Genomic DNA, 18141 nt, shown 5'->3' with positions numbered 1-18141 from the left:
ACTTTATACTGGATATGTACCAGATATGAATGGAAATGTACTAGATATGAATGGAAAGCAGCAAAAAGGAAAGCAAGATGTAAGCCAGAAAGGCACAAACACGTACATATCAAATGATTGTCCAGCCCCCTCCCTCCAGTTACCCCAGCCCAGTGTCCAATCTGCAACTCCCTAAGGTGTCATGTGAGGTGCATCTTCAAAGGGCCTCATCAGGTTGGTATGTGAGACGTTTGGCCTTGACCAAGTCCAAATATCAGCCATTAGCATGCACAGAGGATGGTGAGAACAAAACTCCCTTTCCCTATGCCATGCTCCCACCCTCCCCATTTCAATGACAGCTGATAGCAAGCAAGCGAAGTAGAGGCTGACACTCTCCCTTCCATCCCTGGAGGATGGTTTTTTTTTGCAATTTGTTTTTATTTTTAAACATAAAAAACATAAAAAAAATTCTCATCCATTACATACAGCATGTTGTTTGGTTACAAGTGTTTTTGCATCCATATTCTCAATTATATTTACAATCACAGATTTTTCATCTAATAGATACCTTACTTTCATTGTACAACATATATTCAATAACAATTTTTTTTTCAATAAACTTAATTCCCTTACATTCTTGATTGTCTGTTTACTAAGAATATACCTTTATATAATCACATATCCTGATATGAAAAAAGATTTACTAACCATTTATGATTATATATCACTGTTTTCAATTATGTATAATCCCACCAATCAACTATAAAGTATGCTTATGTTCATTATTGTCCTTGTACATCATACATTCAAACAAAGATGTTAGTCCTTCATTTTTCAACAAGGTATTCTAAATATTCACTTCATATATATATATATATATATATATATATATATATATATATATATATATATATATATATATATATATATATATATATATATATATATATATATATATATATATATATATATATATATATATATATATATATATATATATATATATATATATATATATATATATATATATATATATATATATATATATATATATATATATATATATATAAAGTCACAACCCCTGGTATGCCCAAATATGGGAGGAAGGTCACACTTCCACTCTCTGTCTTCGGCTCGTCACAAGAGACCATCCAGACAGAAACCCAATATTTTTTACTGTTGCCTTTTTGTTACATTTGTTATATTTATGCTGATAACTAAATAAAGGGAGACTAGTATAGATCTATTTCAAGCTATTTAGCTCTCATCAGCTAGCCACACCCTTGTTTGGGAATCGAACCTGTGCTCTATTGCCTCTCAGGCAGATGTGTTAACCATTGAGCTACACAGCTCGACTCCTTATCAGCCAGCCAGGGTGAGAGGTATATATTTAAAGTCACAACCCCTGGTATGCCCAAATATGGGAGGAAGTATTATATTCCTATAATATAATATAATATGGAGGAAGTAAATATAAATATACTTCCTGGTTCTCTGCCCTATTGACCTGCTGGGTAAGCTTGGCTAAGGTGGTCATTTGACTGGGTGCTAGTGAGTGATGTTAATTGGGCCACACCCACTCAGATTCCCGGTGTTTGTTTTTTTCTATGGGAAAACAGCTCTTTAAGTGTTTAAGTTTGAAGACCCCTGATCTAGTCCATTAATTCTATCATATATTTACAATAAAAGAAAGTATAATAGGAACAACCATAAAAGGTTATTCCTTTCCAACTTGGTGTCAGCAAAAAGTCTGTAAAATGCTGTCAGAACTTTGCAGGTAAATTTCTGCAATGCTGATGAAATAAACCAATTTTATATTCCATTTTTTTACTTTTAAAAGCGGTGTCCAGTGGCCCCTAGGAAGTCCTGGGAACTATACCAAGAAAGTGATGCTGGAGGTTTAGTAGAGGACTGAATAGTGATCACCAGTGCAGGAGGAGGACAGTGCCCCATTGTGACTGGAAAGTCTGCTTCTAGGATGGGTGAACCTGTATATTTGCAGGCGAATGGTTGCAAGCAATACTGAAGAGAGTATCAATTGGAGTGAGTAAATTCTTTCCCCTGTTGGTCAGTGAGAGAGATCAGTGAAGAAGCCCGATAGTGCAGAGGTTAGAATATGGCATTGCAAGCTAACTCTGCCCACAATCTGGAGTTTAATCCTGACAGTTGACTCAGCCTTTTATCCTTAAAGTTGATCCTTCTGAGGTTGATAAAATGAGGATACAGATTGTTGAGGGCAGTATACTGAAAATGCAAACCACTCAAAAATGCTGTAAAGTACTATGAAGCATCTAAGTGCTATAGAAATCAGTTTAGGGGAAAGATAGTTGTATCTGGGGAACTGGGAGAAGAGATATTTCTACTTAAGTGTACCAATTCAGCATTGAAATGTTAGATTTTTAAAAGGCATCATTTTTAAACAAATAAACACTTTTGCTTTTTAAGCGAGTTATATTTTTATATTACCCTAAAATATAGATTCTTAAAACAGAACATGCAGCACAACTAATTCCAAGAAAATGCAAGAAGGAATATTAACTTTCAAGCCCTTTATGTATCTTCCTGTATACCCATTTCAGTTCCTTTAACTTTTTAAAAATAAATTTATTGAACAAATTTAATAATCAAGATACAGCCCCAAGATATTACAAGTATCCAAGAAATGCCAATACCAGTATAGAAGCTGGACAATCAATGATGTTGATAGTGGAAACATGAGGCCACAGTACTAATGCATTAGTGAAGACCAAAGATGTTAAGCAGCACTGAGTCCATCTGGTTAAAAGACCTCTGAGGCCAAAAGAGCAATGCTCAATGTTCTGATCTCAGTGCTTTGTATTTTAACAGCAGGTCAATTTGAATAAAGGGGGAGGTGAAACTGCCCCATGCACCCCACACCAGCTTACCTCAGAACCCCCACAACCAGGCCATACATGCCCCAACAACAACCGTGTGTCCACAGCACCGGTGATTAACTTAGCCTCCTGCTCTGTTGTGGCCACAAAAAAGCAGAAGAAATTGTCCAGTGGCCAGGCAGGGTTTTTCAGGTGTCAGGGCTTGTGTAACCTGACTGAAGGAACCCCGAAGTAAACCAGTGCAGAGCACATGGGACAGCTACATCCCCATCTTATGGTGGCAGCATTGACATGCTGCACAGCTTCCTACCCCAATACCAGCAAGCAAAAGTGTGCCTTTTAGGAAAAAAAGACATCCCTTGAGAATAAGCCCTAGAGAAAATAAGACTGAGTCTTTTTTTTTGGGGGGGGGGTAAACATGGGTATCACTGAAATAATGCACATCCAATACAGTTTTACCTGTTTCTACAAAGGAAAATAATGGCCTATTACTTCTCTAACATAGAAAATTGGAAGTATATGGAAGCAGATAAATTTCCTGAAGGAGTCACCAGCCACCTGAAATAGTTATCTGAATAATTTGATTCCTTGGGTAAATGTTAATCTCAGAAGAATGTTAATATTTTGGTATTTAATGATATTACCAGGAAGAAATGCAGTTACTTGTGATGGCAGAGTATGACAAGACAGAACTTGCTATTCATTAATTCTTCATAATGACATGATTTACAAAGCTTGTAGTCATAAAACTTCATTGTTAAAAAGTGACATCCTGTAATGCTGATTAGATAACAATAAAATATTATTTCAATATAACAGAACATAAGTGATATCAATAGGAGAGCTTTATTTATTTATTTTCTACAGCTTCCCATTTCACTGAACATAATTCTGGCTAGCAGAGTTAAAATACTGTCAGAGTGGTTAAAAGGCCAGTTTGTAGGAACTCTATTTCTACTGCACAGGTTCCCTATGCCTTCCTAAGACTCCCTAAGTTTCTGGAAACAATGCAATTTCAAGGCATCCTGAAAGATTTTGGCGGTGGGAATCTTGTGTGAGGAATGGATGATGTCCCAGAAGACAGGAGTCACAGTATAAAAAACAGCTGTTTTCCTTTTTTCTGAGTAATTTTTGTTCAATTGTGTTGCATGCATGTGCAGCAAATCAGTATAAAACTGGTTAGGAGCCTACCACTGGGAGAGTAATATCAAAGTTTATCTAAGAGTTCCTGTGAGAAATATGCTACACATCTGATCGCCAAAGTTGCTCATATTCACTCTATTTTGGACTCCAGCTTTAATACAGAATCTGTGGGGCTCATGGGGGCCATGTGTTACAAGACATAGGGTAGATTTTGAGCCAGTGGAACCTGAGGAAGTAGCCAGGATTCTGAGCTTTTAGTTCAGCCACTTGTGTATTAGGTATATGCTCCTTTTGACTTATTAAGGCTGCAAGGGAATATATGCATGATTGAGTCTGGGAGCCCCTTGAAGGAGGAAGGACCTCTGTACAGAGGACCATTACTGAACCTTATCAAGCTGGACAGTTTTCATCCAGATTTCTAGGCATTCCTCCTTATTATTGCTGTTGTCTAATTTATAGTAATTTTGGAGTTATGTTATGATGATATATGATAGTGGAATATTAGATATACAATTATTATATAATACTTTTTATTATATATAGCTGTATTTTATTTTGTTAGTTACATTAGTAAATTTTAAATAAATCCTAAAATAATTTGTAAAATACACACACACACACACACAAAAGAAAATTATAAATGGCTGAACAAAGTAGCATATTTTTCAGAGTATAAGACACACAGGAGTATAAGACACACCAAGGTTTTGAAGAGGAAGATTTAAAAAAATGTTTTTGCACTTTGCAGACCTCCCAAAATGGGCCATTTTCACCAAAACGAGCCCATTTCTTTTTTAAAAAAAGGGCATGAAAAGCCTTTAGGAGGCTTGTAGACTGTTCCTGGGTGGTGGCCCACCCAAAAGTACTAATGCACTAGTGAAGATCAAAGATGCTAAGCAGCACTGAGTCCATCTAGTTAAAAGACCCCTGAGCCCAAAAGAACAATGTTCAATGTTCAATGATCTTGTGCTTTCCATTTTAACAGAAGGTCATTTTTTAGAGATCAGAATCCATGGAATTGAGGGCTGAACACATACTTTAAAGAAATACTAACATCATTCTATTACACATAACCTATTTTCCCCCAAATAAGACCCATCCTGAAAATAAGGACTAAAATAAGCCCTACCACAAATTAAGCCCTACTTAAGTGCCTGGGCAGCTGCCCACTCAACCGCTCTTTCTGGTTGTTTGTGGTGCCAAAACATAAAGAAAGGGGGGAGGTGCAGCTGCCCCATGCACCCAACACCAGCTTATCTCAGGACCCCCACAACCATGCCATCCATGCCCCAACAACTGCCTCTCGTCTATAGCACTGGTGCATCACTCAGCCTCCTGCTCTGTTGTGGCCACAAGCAAGCAGAAGAAGTGGGCCAGTGGCCACACAGGGTCTTTAAGATGTCAGGGCTTGTGTGGCCTGACTGCAGGGACCCTGAGGTAAACTGGGACAGCTCCATCTCCACCTTAAGGCAAAAGCATTCTCATGCTGCACAGCTTCCTGTCCCAACACCAGCAAACAGAAGTAGGACTTCCATACATGGGAAAAAAATAAGACATCCCCTGAAAATAAACCATAAAGCTATCTGTGGAATAATGCACATCCAATACAATTTTACTTGTTCCTACAAATGAAAATAATGGCCTATTACTTCTCTATTATGGAAAATTGGAAGTACATGAAAGCAAATAAATTTCCTTAAGGTGTCTGAGACAGCCAGTCACTTTAAATAGTTTTCTGGATAATCTGATTCCTTGCGTAAATATTAGTGTCAGAAGGATGTTAGTATTTTAGTATTTAATGATATTATTAGGAAGAAATGCAGTTACTTTTGATGGTAGAGCATGACAAGACAGAACTTGCTATTCATTAATTCTTTATAATGACAAAGCCTGTAAACAAAAAACTTCATTGTTAAAAAGTGGCATCCTGTAATGCTAGATTAGAAAACTATAAAATATTATTTTGACATAGCAGAACATAAGCGATATCAATAGGAGAGGATTATTTAGTTATTTTATACAGCTTCCCATTTCAATGAACATAACTCTGGTTAGCAGAGTTAAAATAATGTCAGAGTGGTTAAAGACCTAAAAAGAAAGTTTGTAGGAAAAGAGCATCAATCAAAATACACTATCTCTACTGCACAGGTACCCAATGGATCACTAAGGCTCCCTAATCTCTGGAAACAATACAATGTCAAGGCATCCTGAAAGATTAAGAGTATTGAGGTTTATCTCACTTGGCGGTGGGAATCTTGTGTGAGAAATGGATGATGTTCCAGAGGGACAGAGTCACAGCAGAAAAGACATATCTGTGTCCTATCAGATGAAACTGATATATGGCCTGCAGGACTTGGTGGGATGGATAGTAGATGTGATCACAAAGAGGCAGGTCTTCAAATAACCAAGGAAAATTGTATAACACAAAGTAAATATCATTCAACATATACAATTGAAAGACATATTTATTTTTCATGCACTTATATTAAATATCCGGAACTTGAAGAATAGTTTTCTGATGATTTCTTTTATGTCTTTGTTTCTTAAACAATAAATAAAGGGATTGAGCATGGGGGTAAGAGCTGAATAAAAGAAAGAGAAGCCCTTTTTCATATTTTTGAATTTTCCAGTAGTTGGCAAAATGTAGACAAAAATTAAGGATCCATAGAAAATGGAAACCACTGTGAGATGGGAAGAACAGGTTGAAAAAGCCTTTTGTCTCCCATTCACAGATGGGATCTTCAGAATTGCACTGATGATAAAAGTGTAAGATGTGATAGTTATGAAAAATGTAGGTAAAACTGCTATAGATGATGTTATCAAACAAGTACTTTCAATCACCCAAGTGTCATTGCAGGAAAGTTGTACTAAAGGTGTGAAATCACAAAAAAAATGGTCAATTTCATATTGCTTGCAGAATGTGAGTTGGGCCAACAAGGATGTCAAAATAGTGATAAGAAGAAATGCTGTAAGCCATGACATCAAAACTAAGAAGATACATGTTTTGTCATTCATAAGTGTAACATAATGCAAGGGTCTACATATGGCTAGATAACGATCATATGACATTGCAGCCAAGAGGTAACATTCAGTAACTCCTGGAGTAAAGAAGAATTGCATTTGTAATATGCAGCCCCAAAAAGATATTGTCTTTTTTTCTGTAAGACAGTTAGCCATCATTTTGGGTAATATAGCTGAGGTGAAACAGATCTCCAAACAAGATAGATTAGAAAGAAAGAAGTACATTGGAGTGTGGAGGTGGTTCTTTGTAACAACCAACATAATAATGAGAAGATTTCCAGATAAAGTTATAGTATAAATGATTATAAATAACACGAAGAGAAGAACATTCACATTTTCAGCATTCCCAAACCCCAGGAGGATGAATTCTTTGATTCTTGTTGTATTCTGGGGTTCTGAAGGTTTTATAGACTGCATCTATTAGTAAAACATCAAAAGCTGATTATCTTGAAATTTATAGTTTATGTAGCATAGCCATATCTAACAATTAAAAAATAGTATACATGAGTAAAACTATTTTTTGCAAATGCAATCACTTCAATTTAGCTTTGGCAATATCTGCCACCGAGTATAGAAAGGAGAATTTCCATCCTTGATAAGTCACATACACATAAACCCCACTTACATCCTGAATAATTGTCAATTATGAATGCATTAATTTCTTTGAATTCTTCCAGATTTGATTAATGGACTCTACTGTTTATTTTTATTTTTAAAAAGTAATGTGTTTTTAGAAAGGGAAAGGAGATGGGTAAAGGTGAAGGGGAATGAGAATTAGTATGGGAAGTGAGAAGATGGAGAAGGAGAGGGAGAGGGGAAAAGGGAAGGAGTAAAACTTGAACCTATTTCTGAATTATGTGTATTTCATTAATATTAATTTCTTTTAAATTGATGTTGTTATGTAAAAGTATCCATTTAAAATTAATTCCGTTAATAGAAAATATAAGAAAACATTAATAAGGATATGAAATAAAAGAGGCATGTAAGCAGCTTACCTGTGTTTCAGGTTCTTTAAGCTGAAGACAGTCTTCCTGTTATCTTTGCAGGATGTGATATTGTCATTCAAGTCAGCCTCACCCTTCTGTTCTTTTTCCATTGATTTAAATCAAGTAGAAAACAGTCAGAATGTTCCTGGGAGAAATGTTTTCTGCCAGAAGATCTTTGCCATAATGAGGACAAACCTTTGAAGGATGAAGAACTTGCATACACAAACACACACATACAAACACACTCACTCACTCTCTCTCTCTCTCTCTCTCTCTCACACACACACACAGAGAGAGACAGACAGACAGACAGATAGACAGAGAATAATAATATTTTTAAATAATGTTTCTACTACATGTTTACAATATCTGCATATTACATGATAATGTTGCTTGTCTAATCAGTTAGGGATTACTTAGAAAAGAGAATGCTACAGAGTATTAACAGTTGAACCTTTTAAAACCATTTTTTTAAAGTATCTATTACTTTATTTGAATTGTATGGTTAATATTAATCAATTGCTTTTTTTTAAAAAAAAGAAAATGAAATATAGATGACATTCATCAAAAGGAGATGGTAGAATAAAATGAAAGAGTAGTAGAATTGAATGGTATGGATTTTGATAATGTAGCCAAATTCTTGATCAGGAGATAAAATCCATTGTTATTCCAGCACATCCTTTGGACAGTTCAGTATTTCTTAAAACATTCTATTCCATTATCTAACAACTCATATAATCAGGATTTATTTTCTTAAGGTGCATTTGAAATCAAGTTCCTTTGAATTTTAAACCCATTATTCTTGTCTTTTCTTGAACATTTCTACACAATTCTAGTTCTTTTTTTTGCAAAGGTTACTTTTCAGATAGTTCATGATCATTTTAAAATATCACAGTTCACCCTTCTATTCAAGGTCTCTTTCTATAATTAAATATCTTTAAAATCTCTGACTCTTAATCCTGCATTTCTCCTTACAGTCCTTTAAAAAAATATTTATTTACTATAGGTTCAGTATTATCAGTATCCTAAAACATAGCATACAGAGCTACAGACAATAACCTAGGTATGGCTTCATCAATTCCTTCATCGTATCCTTCTCCCCAGATAAATCCTCATCATTTCATAAAGGCCTTAAAACCTGGTCCTGCCAACTGGCTAGGGTTCTCATAGGGCTATATCATCCTGGAAGTGTTTACTGGATTTGAGGATTCCCCATTCCACTCTTTAGTGTACCATCTGCCATCTTACCTATTATTATTTTTGACTCACTGTTTAAATTTTTATAATATTTTAATTAAATTTATAATAGTTTTATCAGAGTTGCAGGAACAAGATGGGTGGGTAAATGGATAAAACCAATCAATCAATCTTGGCAGAAACACCTCAGTTCAACTATCCTACCCAAGATAATTGCAGATTTTTCTAAGTGACAGAAAGTCAATTCCTGTCTGGGGTTGTTTCATGCAATTATTTTGTTTTAGGTTGTCTTCTCAGTGTGGAATATTACCTTCTGTCAGTGATGTCTTATTTTATAGATTTGTTGCCAACTGCAAACCTGTGAAGTTCCCAGAAGATGACCTAATTAATTTACAAACTTCGAGAAAAAGTTCAAAAGAAATCCATTGATTTATTAGGATCAATATTTTGGCATGTTCTCCTGCAGAGCTGAAACTGACTTTCGTTTAATTGCATTTGAACTTTACCCCTGGGTCCCATCCCCTCTGTCTGGGTCATAAATCACATTCACCAACAAGGTTGTAGAAATATGAGATCCAACTTTGGTTGAAGGTATGCATGGAATCCTCCCTCCAATGCCAACCTAATAATAGTCATGGCAACACTTTATAAGTTGACATCCGGCCCCGCTCACTTCCCGAAAGTGATCTGTGTGACACAGGAATAATTTGAGTAAAGGTATATAATTTAGGGATGTGTTCCTCCCCCAGTCTTCCCTGGATTTTCTGCATGGAATTTTGCTATAAGGTGATCAGCCTGGATATTCCTATTTTTTACCCAAGATGCCTGTGATAAGGGGGTAGCCCTTCCACTTGATTAAGTATTAGAGTTGTCTCCTGTGCCACCTTGAATCAAGGACTCGTTGAACTTCATAATGGGTTTGGCCCCAATGTCCACAGGCTCTGGGGGCTCCGGGGTAGTGGTCTCAGAGTGGATCTGATCACAAGTTTTAATAGGCTACTTTGAAATGCCAGGTGTATCTTCCCCAGCAATCAAGGCAGTTTCAATTGCACTGTAACTGGGTTGATGATCTTTACTATGGAGAATGGTCCCATAAACTTTAGCCCCAGTTTCTTGCAATGCAGTTTTAAACTCAAATATTTTGTGGAGAGGTAAACCTTCTCTCCCACCCGAAATGGCCATTGCAGAGCCCGGTGTTTATCTATCTGTTTCTTATAGGTTTGTGCTGCTTTAGCCAGTGCTTTTTTGACATTCTCCCACGTTGCTTTCAGCATCGATATCCAATCAGTCAAGCTGACTGAGGAGGGGGCAATCCCTTGGATACTCAGGCATTGGGATGAAGTCCATACCGCTCACTATTTTGAATGGCATGAATCCTGTGCTATTGTATTCAACCTCAGCAAAAGATAAAAGGTCTGCTCAATTGGACTGCTGATAGTTCACATAGCACCTCAGGTACTGCTGTAACAAAGCGTTCAGTCTCTCTGCTGCCCCATTGGTGTTTGGATGAAAAGTTGAACTAAGACCCTGAAATGACCCAATGGATGGCAGGAACTCCCTCCAGGACTTAGCCTGGAGCCCTCTGTCTGAAATAATTCTTCGAAGTACTTCATGCAGTTGGTTGCTTCACAAACAGTTTAGCCAGCTTGTGAGCCGAGGGTAGTCCCCTGCAGGCTATGAAGTATGCCTGTTTGGAGAATAGGTCTATTATAGTCAAAATCAATGTGTTTCCCCCACTTTTCAGCAACTCTACTATAAAGTCCATTGTGATCTCCTCCCACAGCCTCGTTGGCTCTGCTACTGTTTGAAGCAGTATAGGGGGTTTTCCCGGTCATCTTTTAATTGTGGTGCAGATGGTGCAACTTTTCACATAACTATCCACATCTTTCTTTATGCCAGGCCACCAGAATTGCCTCCAGGCTAAGTGTAAAGTCTTTAGGAACCCAAAGTGGCCTGCCGGCTTGGTGTCATGGCTCCTCTGGAAAATTTGGGTGCGTAGGGATTCTGGGATGTAGCATTTCATCCCCTTCCATGCAAGGTCATCTCTTTTGGTCAAGATGTGTTGGTTGTTTTGGAAGCAGGGGTCTGCTAGCAGTACAGGTTTTAGCCTCATGGTTAGGTTGCTTGTGGATTGGTTTTGCAGGTCATGGCATTGCCGCCTGGTGGTCACTTGGGCAGCTGTTTGAATAGGGGGAATGATGGCATGCACTATGTGCTCCCGTTCAATTTCTACTGAGGCATGCGGGAGAGGATGTAAGCTAGAAAGTTCCTCCCCCCTGGAATGTGCTTTAACACAAAACCAAAATGGCCTTGTCTTGGTGATAGTTTCCATGGGGTCCTTAGCGCTTCCAGATTTTTGTGGTCAGTCCAGACTTCGAATGATTTCTGGCCCCCTTCCAACAGGTGTCTCAAGTTTAGCATTGCCCCTCTCACTGCAAAAGCCTCCTTTTCCCACATGGCCCATTGTGTCTGTGAGCTTGTGGGGTGCAGGGTTGTAAGTTTCCTTTCATTTATTAACTGCATGAATACCGCTGGGGACCCCAGATAGTCTAACCCCACTGCAGTCCAAAAAGCATCACTTTGAATTGAAAGCTCCCTAGGGGGCAGTTGAACACTGTTTTCCACTCATCTGCCTCTCTGATACTTACTCAGTAGTATGCTACTCTGAGATCTAGATTGGTAAAGACTTTTCCCTTGGCCAGATGAGATAGCATGTCCTTCATGAGGGGGGAGAGTGTATAGGTTGTGTACGCACACCACATTTATCCTTCAAAAGTCCACACACAATATCATAGTTCTATCTTTTTTCTCTTTGAAGAGGACTGGTGCTGGAACCCATGGCTTAGCTGGCTCAATGAACCCCCTTGCTAGGTTTTTGTCTATGTATTTGCACATCTCTTGTATTTCCTGGGGCATCATGGCATACAGTTTGGGCTTGGGTAGTTTTGCCCCAGGGATGATTTCAATGGCACAGTCTGTCTCATGGTGAGGAGGCAGAACATCATACTCAGCCCGGCTGAATACTTTGCGAGGTCCAGATATTCCATCTGAATCAATTCAGCCTTTGGGATTTTATCGGATATGTGCCAGTTGTTCTTGTGGGCTCTTTTGGGTTTCTGTGTGGGTGGTGTTTCTGCTAGCTGGTATGGGAGGAGTTGGTGGCCCTGTGAAGTCTGCAGGTACCCCCTTTCTACCAGATGGTTGGTCCCCACTTGTCTAGCCAGGAAAGTCCCAGTATGACTGCATCTATCATTTTGGAAGCTATTATGAATTGAATTACTTCCCAGTAATCTGCTAGTTCTAGCCTCACTTGTTCAGTCAGGTGGGTGGCCTAGGCTCCTCCCATTAGAGACCCATCAACCTGCTTGAACCAGTCTTTTTGCTCTGATCCCCAGTTTCAGGAATATGATTAGGTTGATCAAGCACCCCATGCAGCCTGTGTCAGGCCTGCAGTTATATTCCTTTTGGGATTTTTGGCCTGCTACATTCTCTACTATATTCCTATGCTGCTTCATTAGGGTAGTAATTGGGATGGGAAATAGAAAGGAGTAGAATTGTGGAATGTGTTGTTGTCAGTCCTTTCTACAAGCCAAGATCATCTTTTGTCTCCTCACCTCTGCACCTGACCGGAACCAGCTGGGTGGAGATGCCAGCATGGCTGAAGAATATTGGACCATGTGATGGATTTATGGGTGTGGGGATAAGTTCATGAACGTTCAACTGGGTGAAATCCCAGGAAGTTTTCAGATTTGGGATTCCACAGTTCGTTGCCAACATGTTTGTCGTATTAAATGGAACTTTAAGGATAGCTCTGCCTTGGACTCTGATTTAATTCTGCATGATATTTGGAACGCTGAGAGCCTGAATCTATTAGGGCTTGAAAATCCCTCTGGTTTCCTGTTTTTGGGGCTGTGAGGCATTTTGAAAATTATGAATTGGTTCACTCATCATTGGGTCATTTTCTCCCTCATCCTTGTTGTCATGTGATTCAGGTGACTGGTTGTTTTGCCTGAGGGGAAAGGGGCCTCTGTAGCCTGGAGGGCTTTTCCGGATGTGTTGGTGGTCTGTTTGGGGCCTCGTTCTGGTCAAGCACCCCAAATATTGGGGGAGTGCTTGGAGAGTCAGAATTCAGGAAACCCAGAAATCTTGATAGATTTTTAAAGTCAGTTTTGGCTCTCTGTGAAGTCTTCAGAAGATGACCTAATTAATTTACAAGCCTCAAAACAAAGTTCAAAAGAAATCCATTCATTTATTAGGATCAACATTCTGGCAAGTTCTCTTTTGGAGCCAAAACTGACTCCCACTTAATTGCATTTGAACTTTACCCCTGTGTCCCTTCCCCTCCGTCTGGGTCATAAATCATATTCACCAACAAGGTTGTAGAAATATGAGATCTGACTCTCGCCAAAGGTATGCATGGAATTCTCCCTCCAATGCCAACCTAATAATAGTCATGGCAATGCTTTACAAGTTGACAAAACCACTGCATTATTCCATGATTATGAATAATAGTCATTTTCATTTGCATATGATCCTCATGGTTGTGTGCAGCCTTAATTTTAGTGATAATCATATGTTTGGTAGTACAAATATCGTTTTGTGGGCCCAAGGAAATTGATCATTTCTTTTGTGACTTCAGTCCACTACTCCAACTTTCTTGCACAGACACAACTCATGTCAGACTTTTAGCTTTTATTTTTGGATCAATTGGTATTCTTCCCCCATTCATTCTAACAATTACCTCCTATGTTTGTATTATTGCTGCAATTCTGAGAATTCTATCCACAACTAGAAAATGAAAAGCATTTGCCACATGTTCCTCTCATCTCATTGTTATCACTATCTTTTTATGGAACTCTGATGATTGTCTATATTTTACCAGACACTGGGACACTCAGGGATGTTTAAAAGGTTTCTTTTAATTCTTTACAACATATTAACTCCTTTGATCAATCCTCTTGTTTACAATTTGAGAAATCAAGAGTTCAAGAAATCTTTGAAAAAGGCATTGAGTAATTTCATTTGCTTCAATGAAAAGAAAATATTTAATATTTGGGTAATATATGAACATAATTGTAAGCTATAATTGAAGAAGTTACTAAGACTAAGACTAAGATCTGTATGTGTGAGCAAAAAAATGGATTTCACTATTATTGTCCTCCAACTTCTGCAAATTATACTGAGAATTTGTAACAATGCAAAATGCAACAATGAATGCTTGGAAAAACTTCAAAACTTTATTTAGTCTCATTATTTGACTGCAGAAAAAGAGATATAAAACACAAACATTATTCTCATATAAGATTTTGGCTTTCCTCAGCACACCTGAATCATAACTTATCCTAAGATATGTTTCTCTCTTCACTTACAATACATAAAGCTGTATCATAACTGCAATAAATTTCATTGGTCAGAAATTGTAATAAGGATAATTTATCTAATTGAAATACATTATTCTAAAAGTTGTTGAACAATTTCTATGTTGATGAAAATATTTCCAATAATTTACAGTTATTGCAAATGAAATAATAAAATAGTCCAGTAGAATCGGCATAATTAATGAGATTCCCACACACCGTACCACAAATTTCCAATCTCTTTGGTTGAGGTGTTTGAATCCTTGTAATCTATGGCTGTTTTGATTCATACCAATAAAATGATACAGGTACTACTGAATTATTTTGGGCTACTGGTATGGGAGAAGGCACCAGAAGAAAAACAATCAAGCCTTGTCTTGTACTGCTAAGTTTTGATTTGCTGCCAAAATTTTGATTGTTATTAAAGGATAATTGGAAACTACTTTTAAATGTTGCACTATAATTAGTTCAATTATTACTTTCCATCATTCCAAAAAGTGATAATCAAAATACCTCTTCCATTTTATTTGTTTGTCCTGTCTGTCTATCTTCTATTGAAATTTATTGGCTACCAATAAATCCAGTGAATTCTTAAAAATTATTTTAAAGAAATATGCAGACTCAGATGGGAAAATGTTGCTCATTCTAGATCAGGAATCCCCACATTTTTAAGCTCATTGATCTGATCATGAAGTTTCAGATTGTTTATTGACTCCCAAACATTTATTATACTAAAATAATTTAATAAATACTACTTTAAGTAATAGCACAATGAATAATAGTAATATAACAAAAATGACAAAGTGGATCATCCGATGTGACTCTGCCCTAAATCATGTATATTTAATCAGTCTATGTTTCTTCATTAACTTTACATTTATTAATTAGACTTTGCTTAGGTCTTAAGGGATTTCATAGTTTTTTCCTCCCTACATTTCATCCTCTGCGGTACAGCACCTGTAAATTAAACTTGCCTGTCAGCAAATTGAACATAAAACAGTCTGGTATAAAGGACTGCACTATTTAATACAAATACAATAGCAGAGTTGGAAAGGACCTTGGAGGTCTTCTAGTCCAACCCCCTGCCTAGGCAGGAAACCCTATATCGTTTCAGACATGGCTAACCAACATCTTCTTAAAGACTTCCAGTGTTGGGGCATTCACAACTTCTGGAGGCAAGTTGTTCCACTGATTAATTGTTCTAACTCTCAGGAAATTTCTCCTCAGTTCTAAGTTGCTTCTCTCCTTGATTAGTTTCTTTGCTTCTTGTTCTACCCTCTGGTGCCTTGGAGAATAGCTTGACTCCCTCTTCTGTGTGGCAGCCTCTGAGATATTGGGACACTCTATCATATCACCTTTAGTCCTTCTTTTCATCAGACTAGACTAGACATACCCAGTTCCAGCAACCGTTCTTCATATGTTTTAGCCTGCAATCCCCTAACCATCTTTTCTGCTCTTCTCTGCACTTTTTCTAGAGTCTTCACATCTTTTCTACACCGTGGCAACCAAAACTGGATGCAGGATTCCAAGTGTGGCCTTACCAAGGCCTCATAACGTGGTATTAACACTTCACATGATCTTGATTCTATCCCTCTATTTATGCAGCCTAGAAATGTGTTGGCTTTTTTGGCAGTTGCTGAATACTGCTGGCTCATATTTAAATGATTGTCCACTAGGACTCCAAGATCCTTTTCACAGTTACTACTATTGAGAAGGTACAACCTATACTGTACCTGTGCATTTTGTTTTTGTTGCCTAAATGTAGAACATTACTCTTTTCATAATTGAATTTCATTTTATTAGATAGTGCCCAATGTTCAGGTTTGTCAAGATCCTTCTGTACCTTAAGCCTATCTTCTGGAGTGTTGGCTATTCCTGCCCGCTTGGTGTCATCTGCAAATTTCAGTGAATGCATTTACTCTATATATATTTGCCTAGTGTGCCTAGTATGCCATATAGCCCAGGTTCAAATCCCAGTAAGGGTATGGCTAGCTGATGAGAGCTAAATAGCTTGAAATAGATCTATACTAGTCTCCCTTTATTTATTTATCAGCACAAATAAAAAAACACAAATATAACAAAGGCAACAGTAAAAATATTGGGTTTCTGTCATGATGGACTCTTGTGACGAGCCGAAGGACAGATGATGGAAGCAGTTAGCTTCCTCCCATAATTGGGGCTTACCAGGGGTTGTAAAAATCATATATATATATATATATATATATATATATATATATATATATATATATATATATATATGTGTGTGTGTGTGTGTGTGTGTGTGTGTGTGTGTGTGTGTGTGTGTGTGTGTGTGTGTGTGTGTGTGTGTGTGTGTGTGTGTGTGTGTGTGTGTGTGTCTTTGTAGAAATGAATAAATTATATTCTACATGAACTATTGAAATGTTGCAAGATGTACTATCTAATGTATATCATCAGACTAAAATGTTGCAGGATTTTTTTTTCCAAAATTCAAAATTGCAGAACAGAACTAACACACAAGGTAAGATAATCAAACACTCAATCAATTAAAAAAAATCTTGTCATTTTTTTTAAATTGAAATAAAGTGTTAATATTTATTAGTTGAAACTTCCAGAAAAGAGCATAGGTAAAAATCAATGTGAATTCAAACAAGTAATGTACCCTAATAAATGTTTTGGAGTTTTTGTAATATAATTGATAACATATAGGAATAACTTAGCAAGTCAAATAGGGTTTAAATCCTTAACTGATTAGTGAGTACAGTTTTATAATGGAATGGAGACAAAAACTGGGAAGCATCATATACTCAGAAGTTTACAATACAGATGTTATAATTATAAATTAATGTACTGTGGTTGCTATGAACTTATCTTTTTAAAAATATTTATATTTATTAAGAATTATTTAATAGAGTAGAACAGAAATTACAAGAAGGAAGGAAAATAAAAAATGAATAAAAAATTAAAGTTAAAAAAGAAGTAAATGAATTTTGAACTCCTTTCAATAACACTCCTTTCCTATTGGATGGAAGTCCCTTCATCCCTCATTTAATACACACCTTTCTTAACCTTCAAAATAATAATTTATTTTTTCTTCATTCGACAAAATATCTATATGAAAGTTCCAAACTTTTAGAAAAGTTTTTGTTGATTTTTCCCTGATGAAACATGTCAGTTTTGACATTTCTATGAATTCTGGAATTTTCACAATTTCTTCCTCTGCTGTATTGCTTATTCATTAGTGAATCTGAATCTAAGGTAATGATTAATGATTAAGTCAGTGAAAGATGGTACTATGAGGTTTCTACATATGTTTCTTTCATACTAATATCTCACTATATGCAAATATGTTTTATCCACAGATGCAACCCTTAAAGAAAGTTGATGTAGAAATGTCAACAAATGTTACCAAATTCATCCTTATAGGATTCATGAATCCCCAAGAGCTACAATTTCTTTTTTACCTTTTCTTTCTTTTAATTTACCTGATAACTTTGGCTGGGAATATTCTGATAGTTGTGCTTGTTATAAAAGATAAACATCTTCATACACCAATGTATTTCTTTCTTGGAAATTTTTCCTGTGTAGAGACATGCTATAGTTCTACTGTGCTTCCCAAAGCTT

General features: G+C 36.9%; 1 protein-coding gene across 1 annotated transcript; it reads right to left on the bottom strand.

The window, feature by feature from the left end:
• Positions 1-6449: 6449 nt before the first annotated feature.
• On the bottom strand, positions 6450-7415 carry LOC106537671 (olfactory receptor 6F1-like). Its single transcript, XM_014051862.2, has one exon. It carries the CDS (start codon positions 7413-7415, stop codon positions 6450-6452), a length of 966 nt encoding a protein of 321 aa, XP_013907337.2.
• Between the last annotated feature and the right edge of the window lie 10726 nt (positions 7416-18141).

Source organism: Thamnophis sirtalis, unplaced genomic scaffold, assembly GCF_051295495.1.
Source record: "Thamnophis sirtalis isolate CommonGarterSnake01/CBP01778 unplaced genomic scaffold, rThaSir2_p1.2 scaffold_4, whole genome shotgun sequence".
Lineage (NCBI taxonomy): Eukaryota > Metazoa > Chordata > Lepidosauria > Squamata > Natricidae > Thamnophis > Thamnophis sirtalis.
This window is presented reverse-complemented; position numbering and strand designations above follow the sequence as displayed.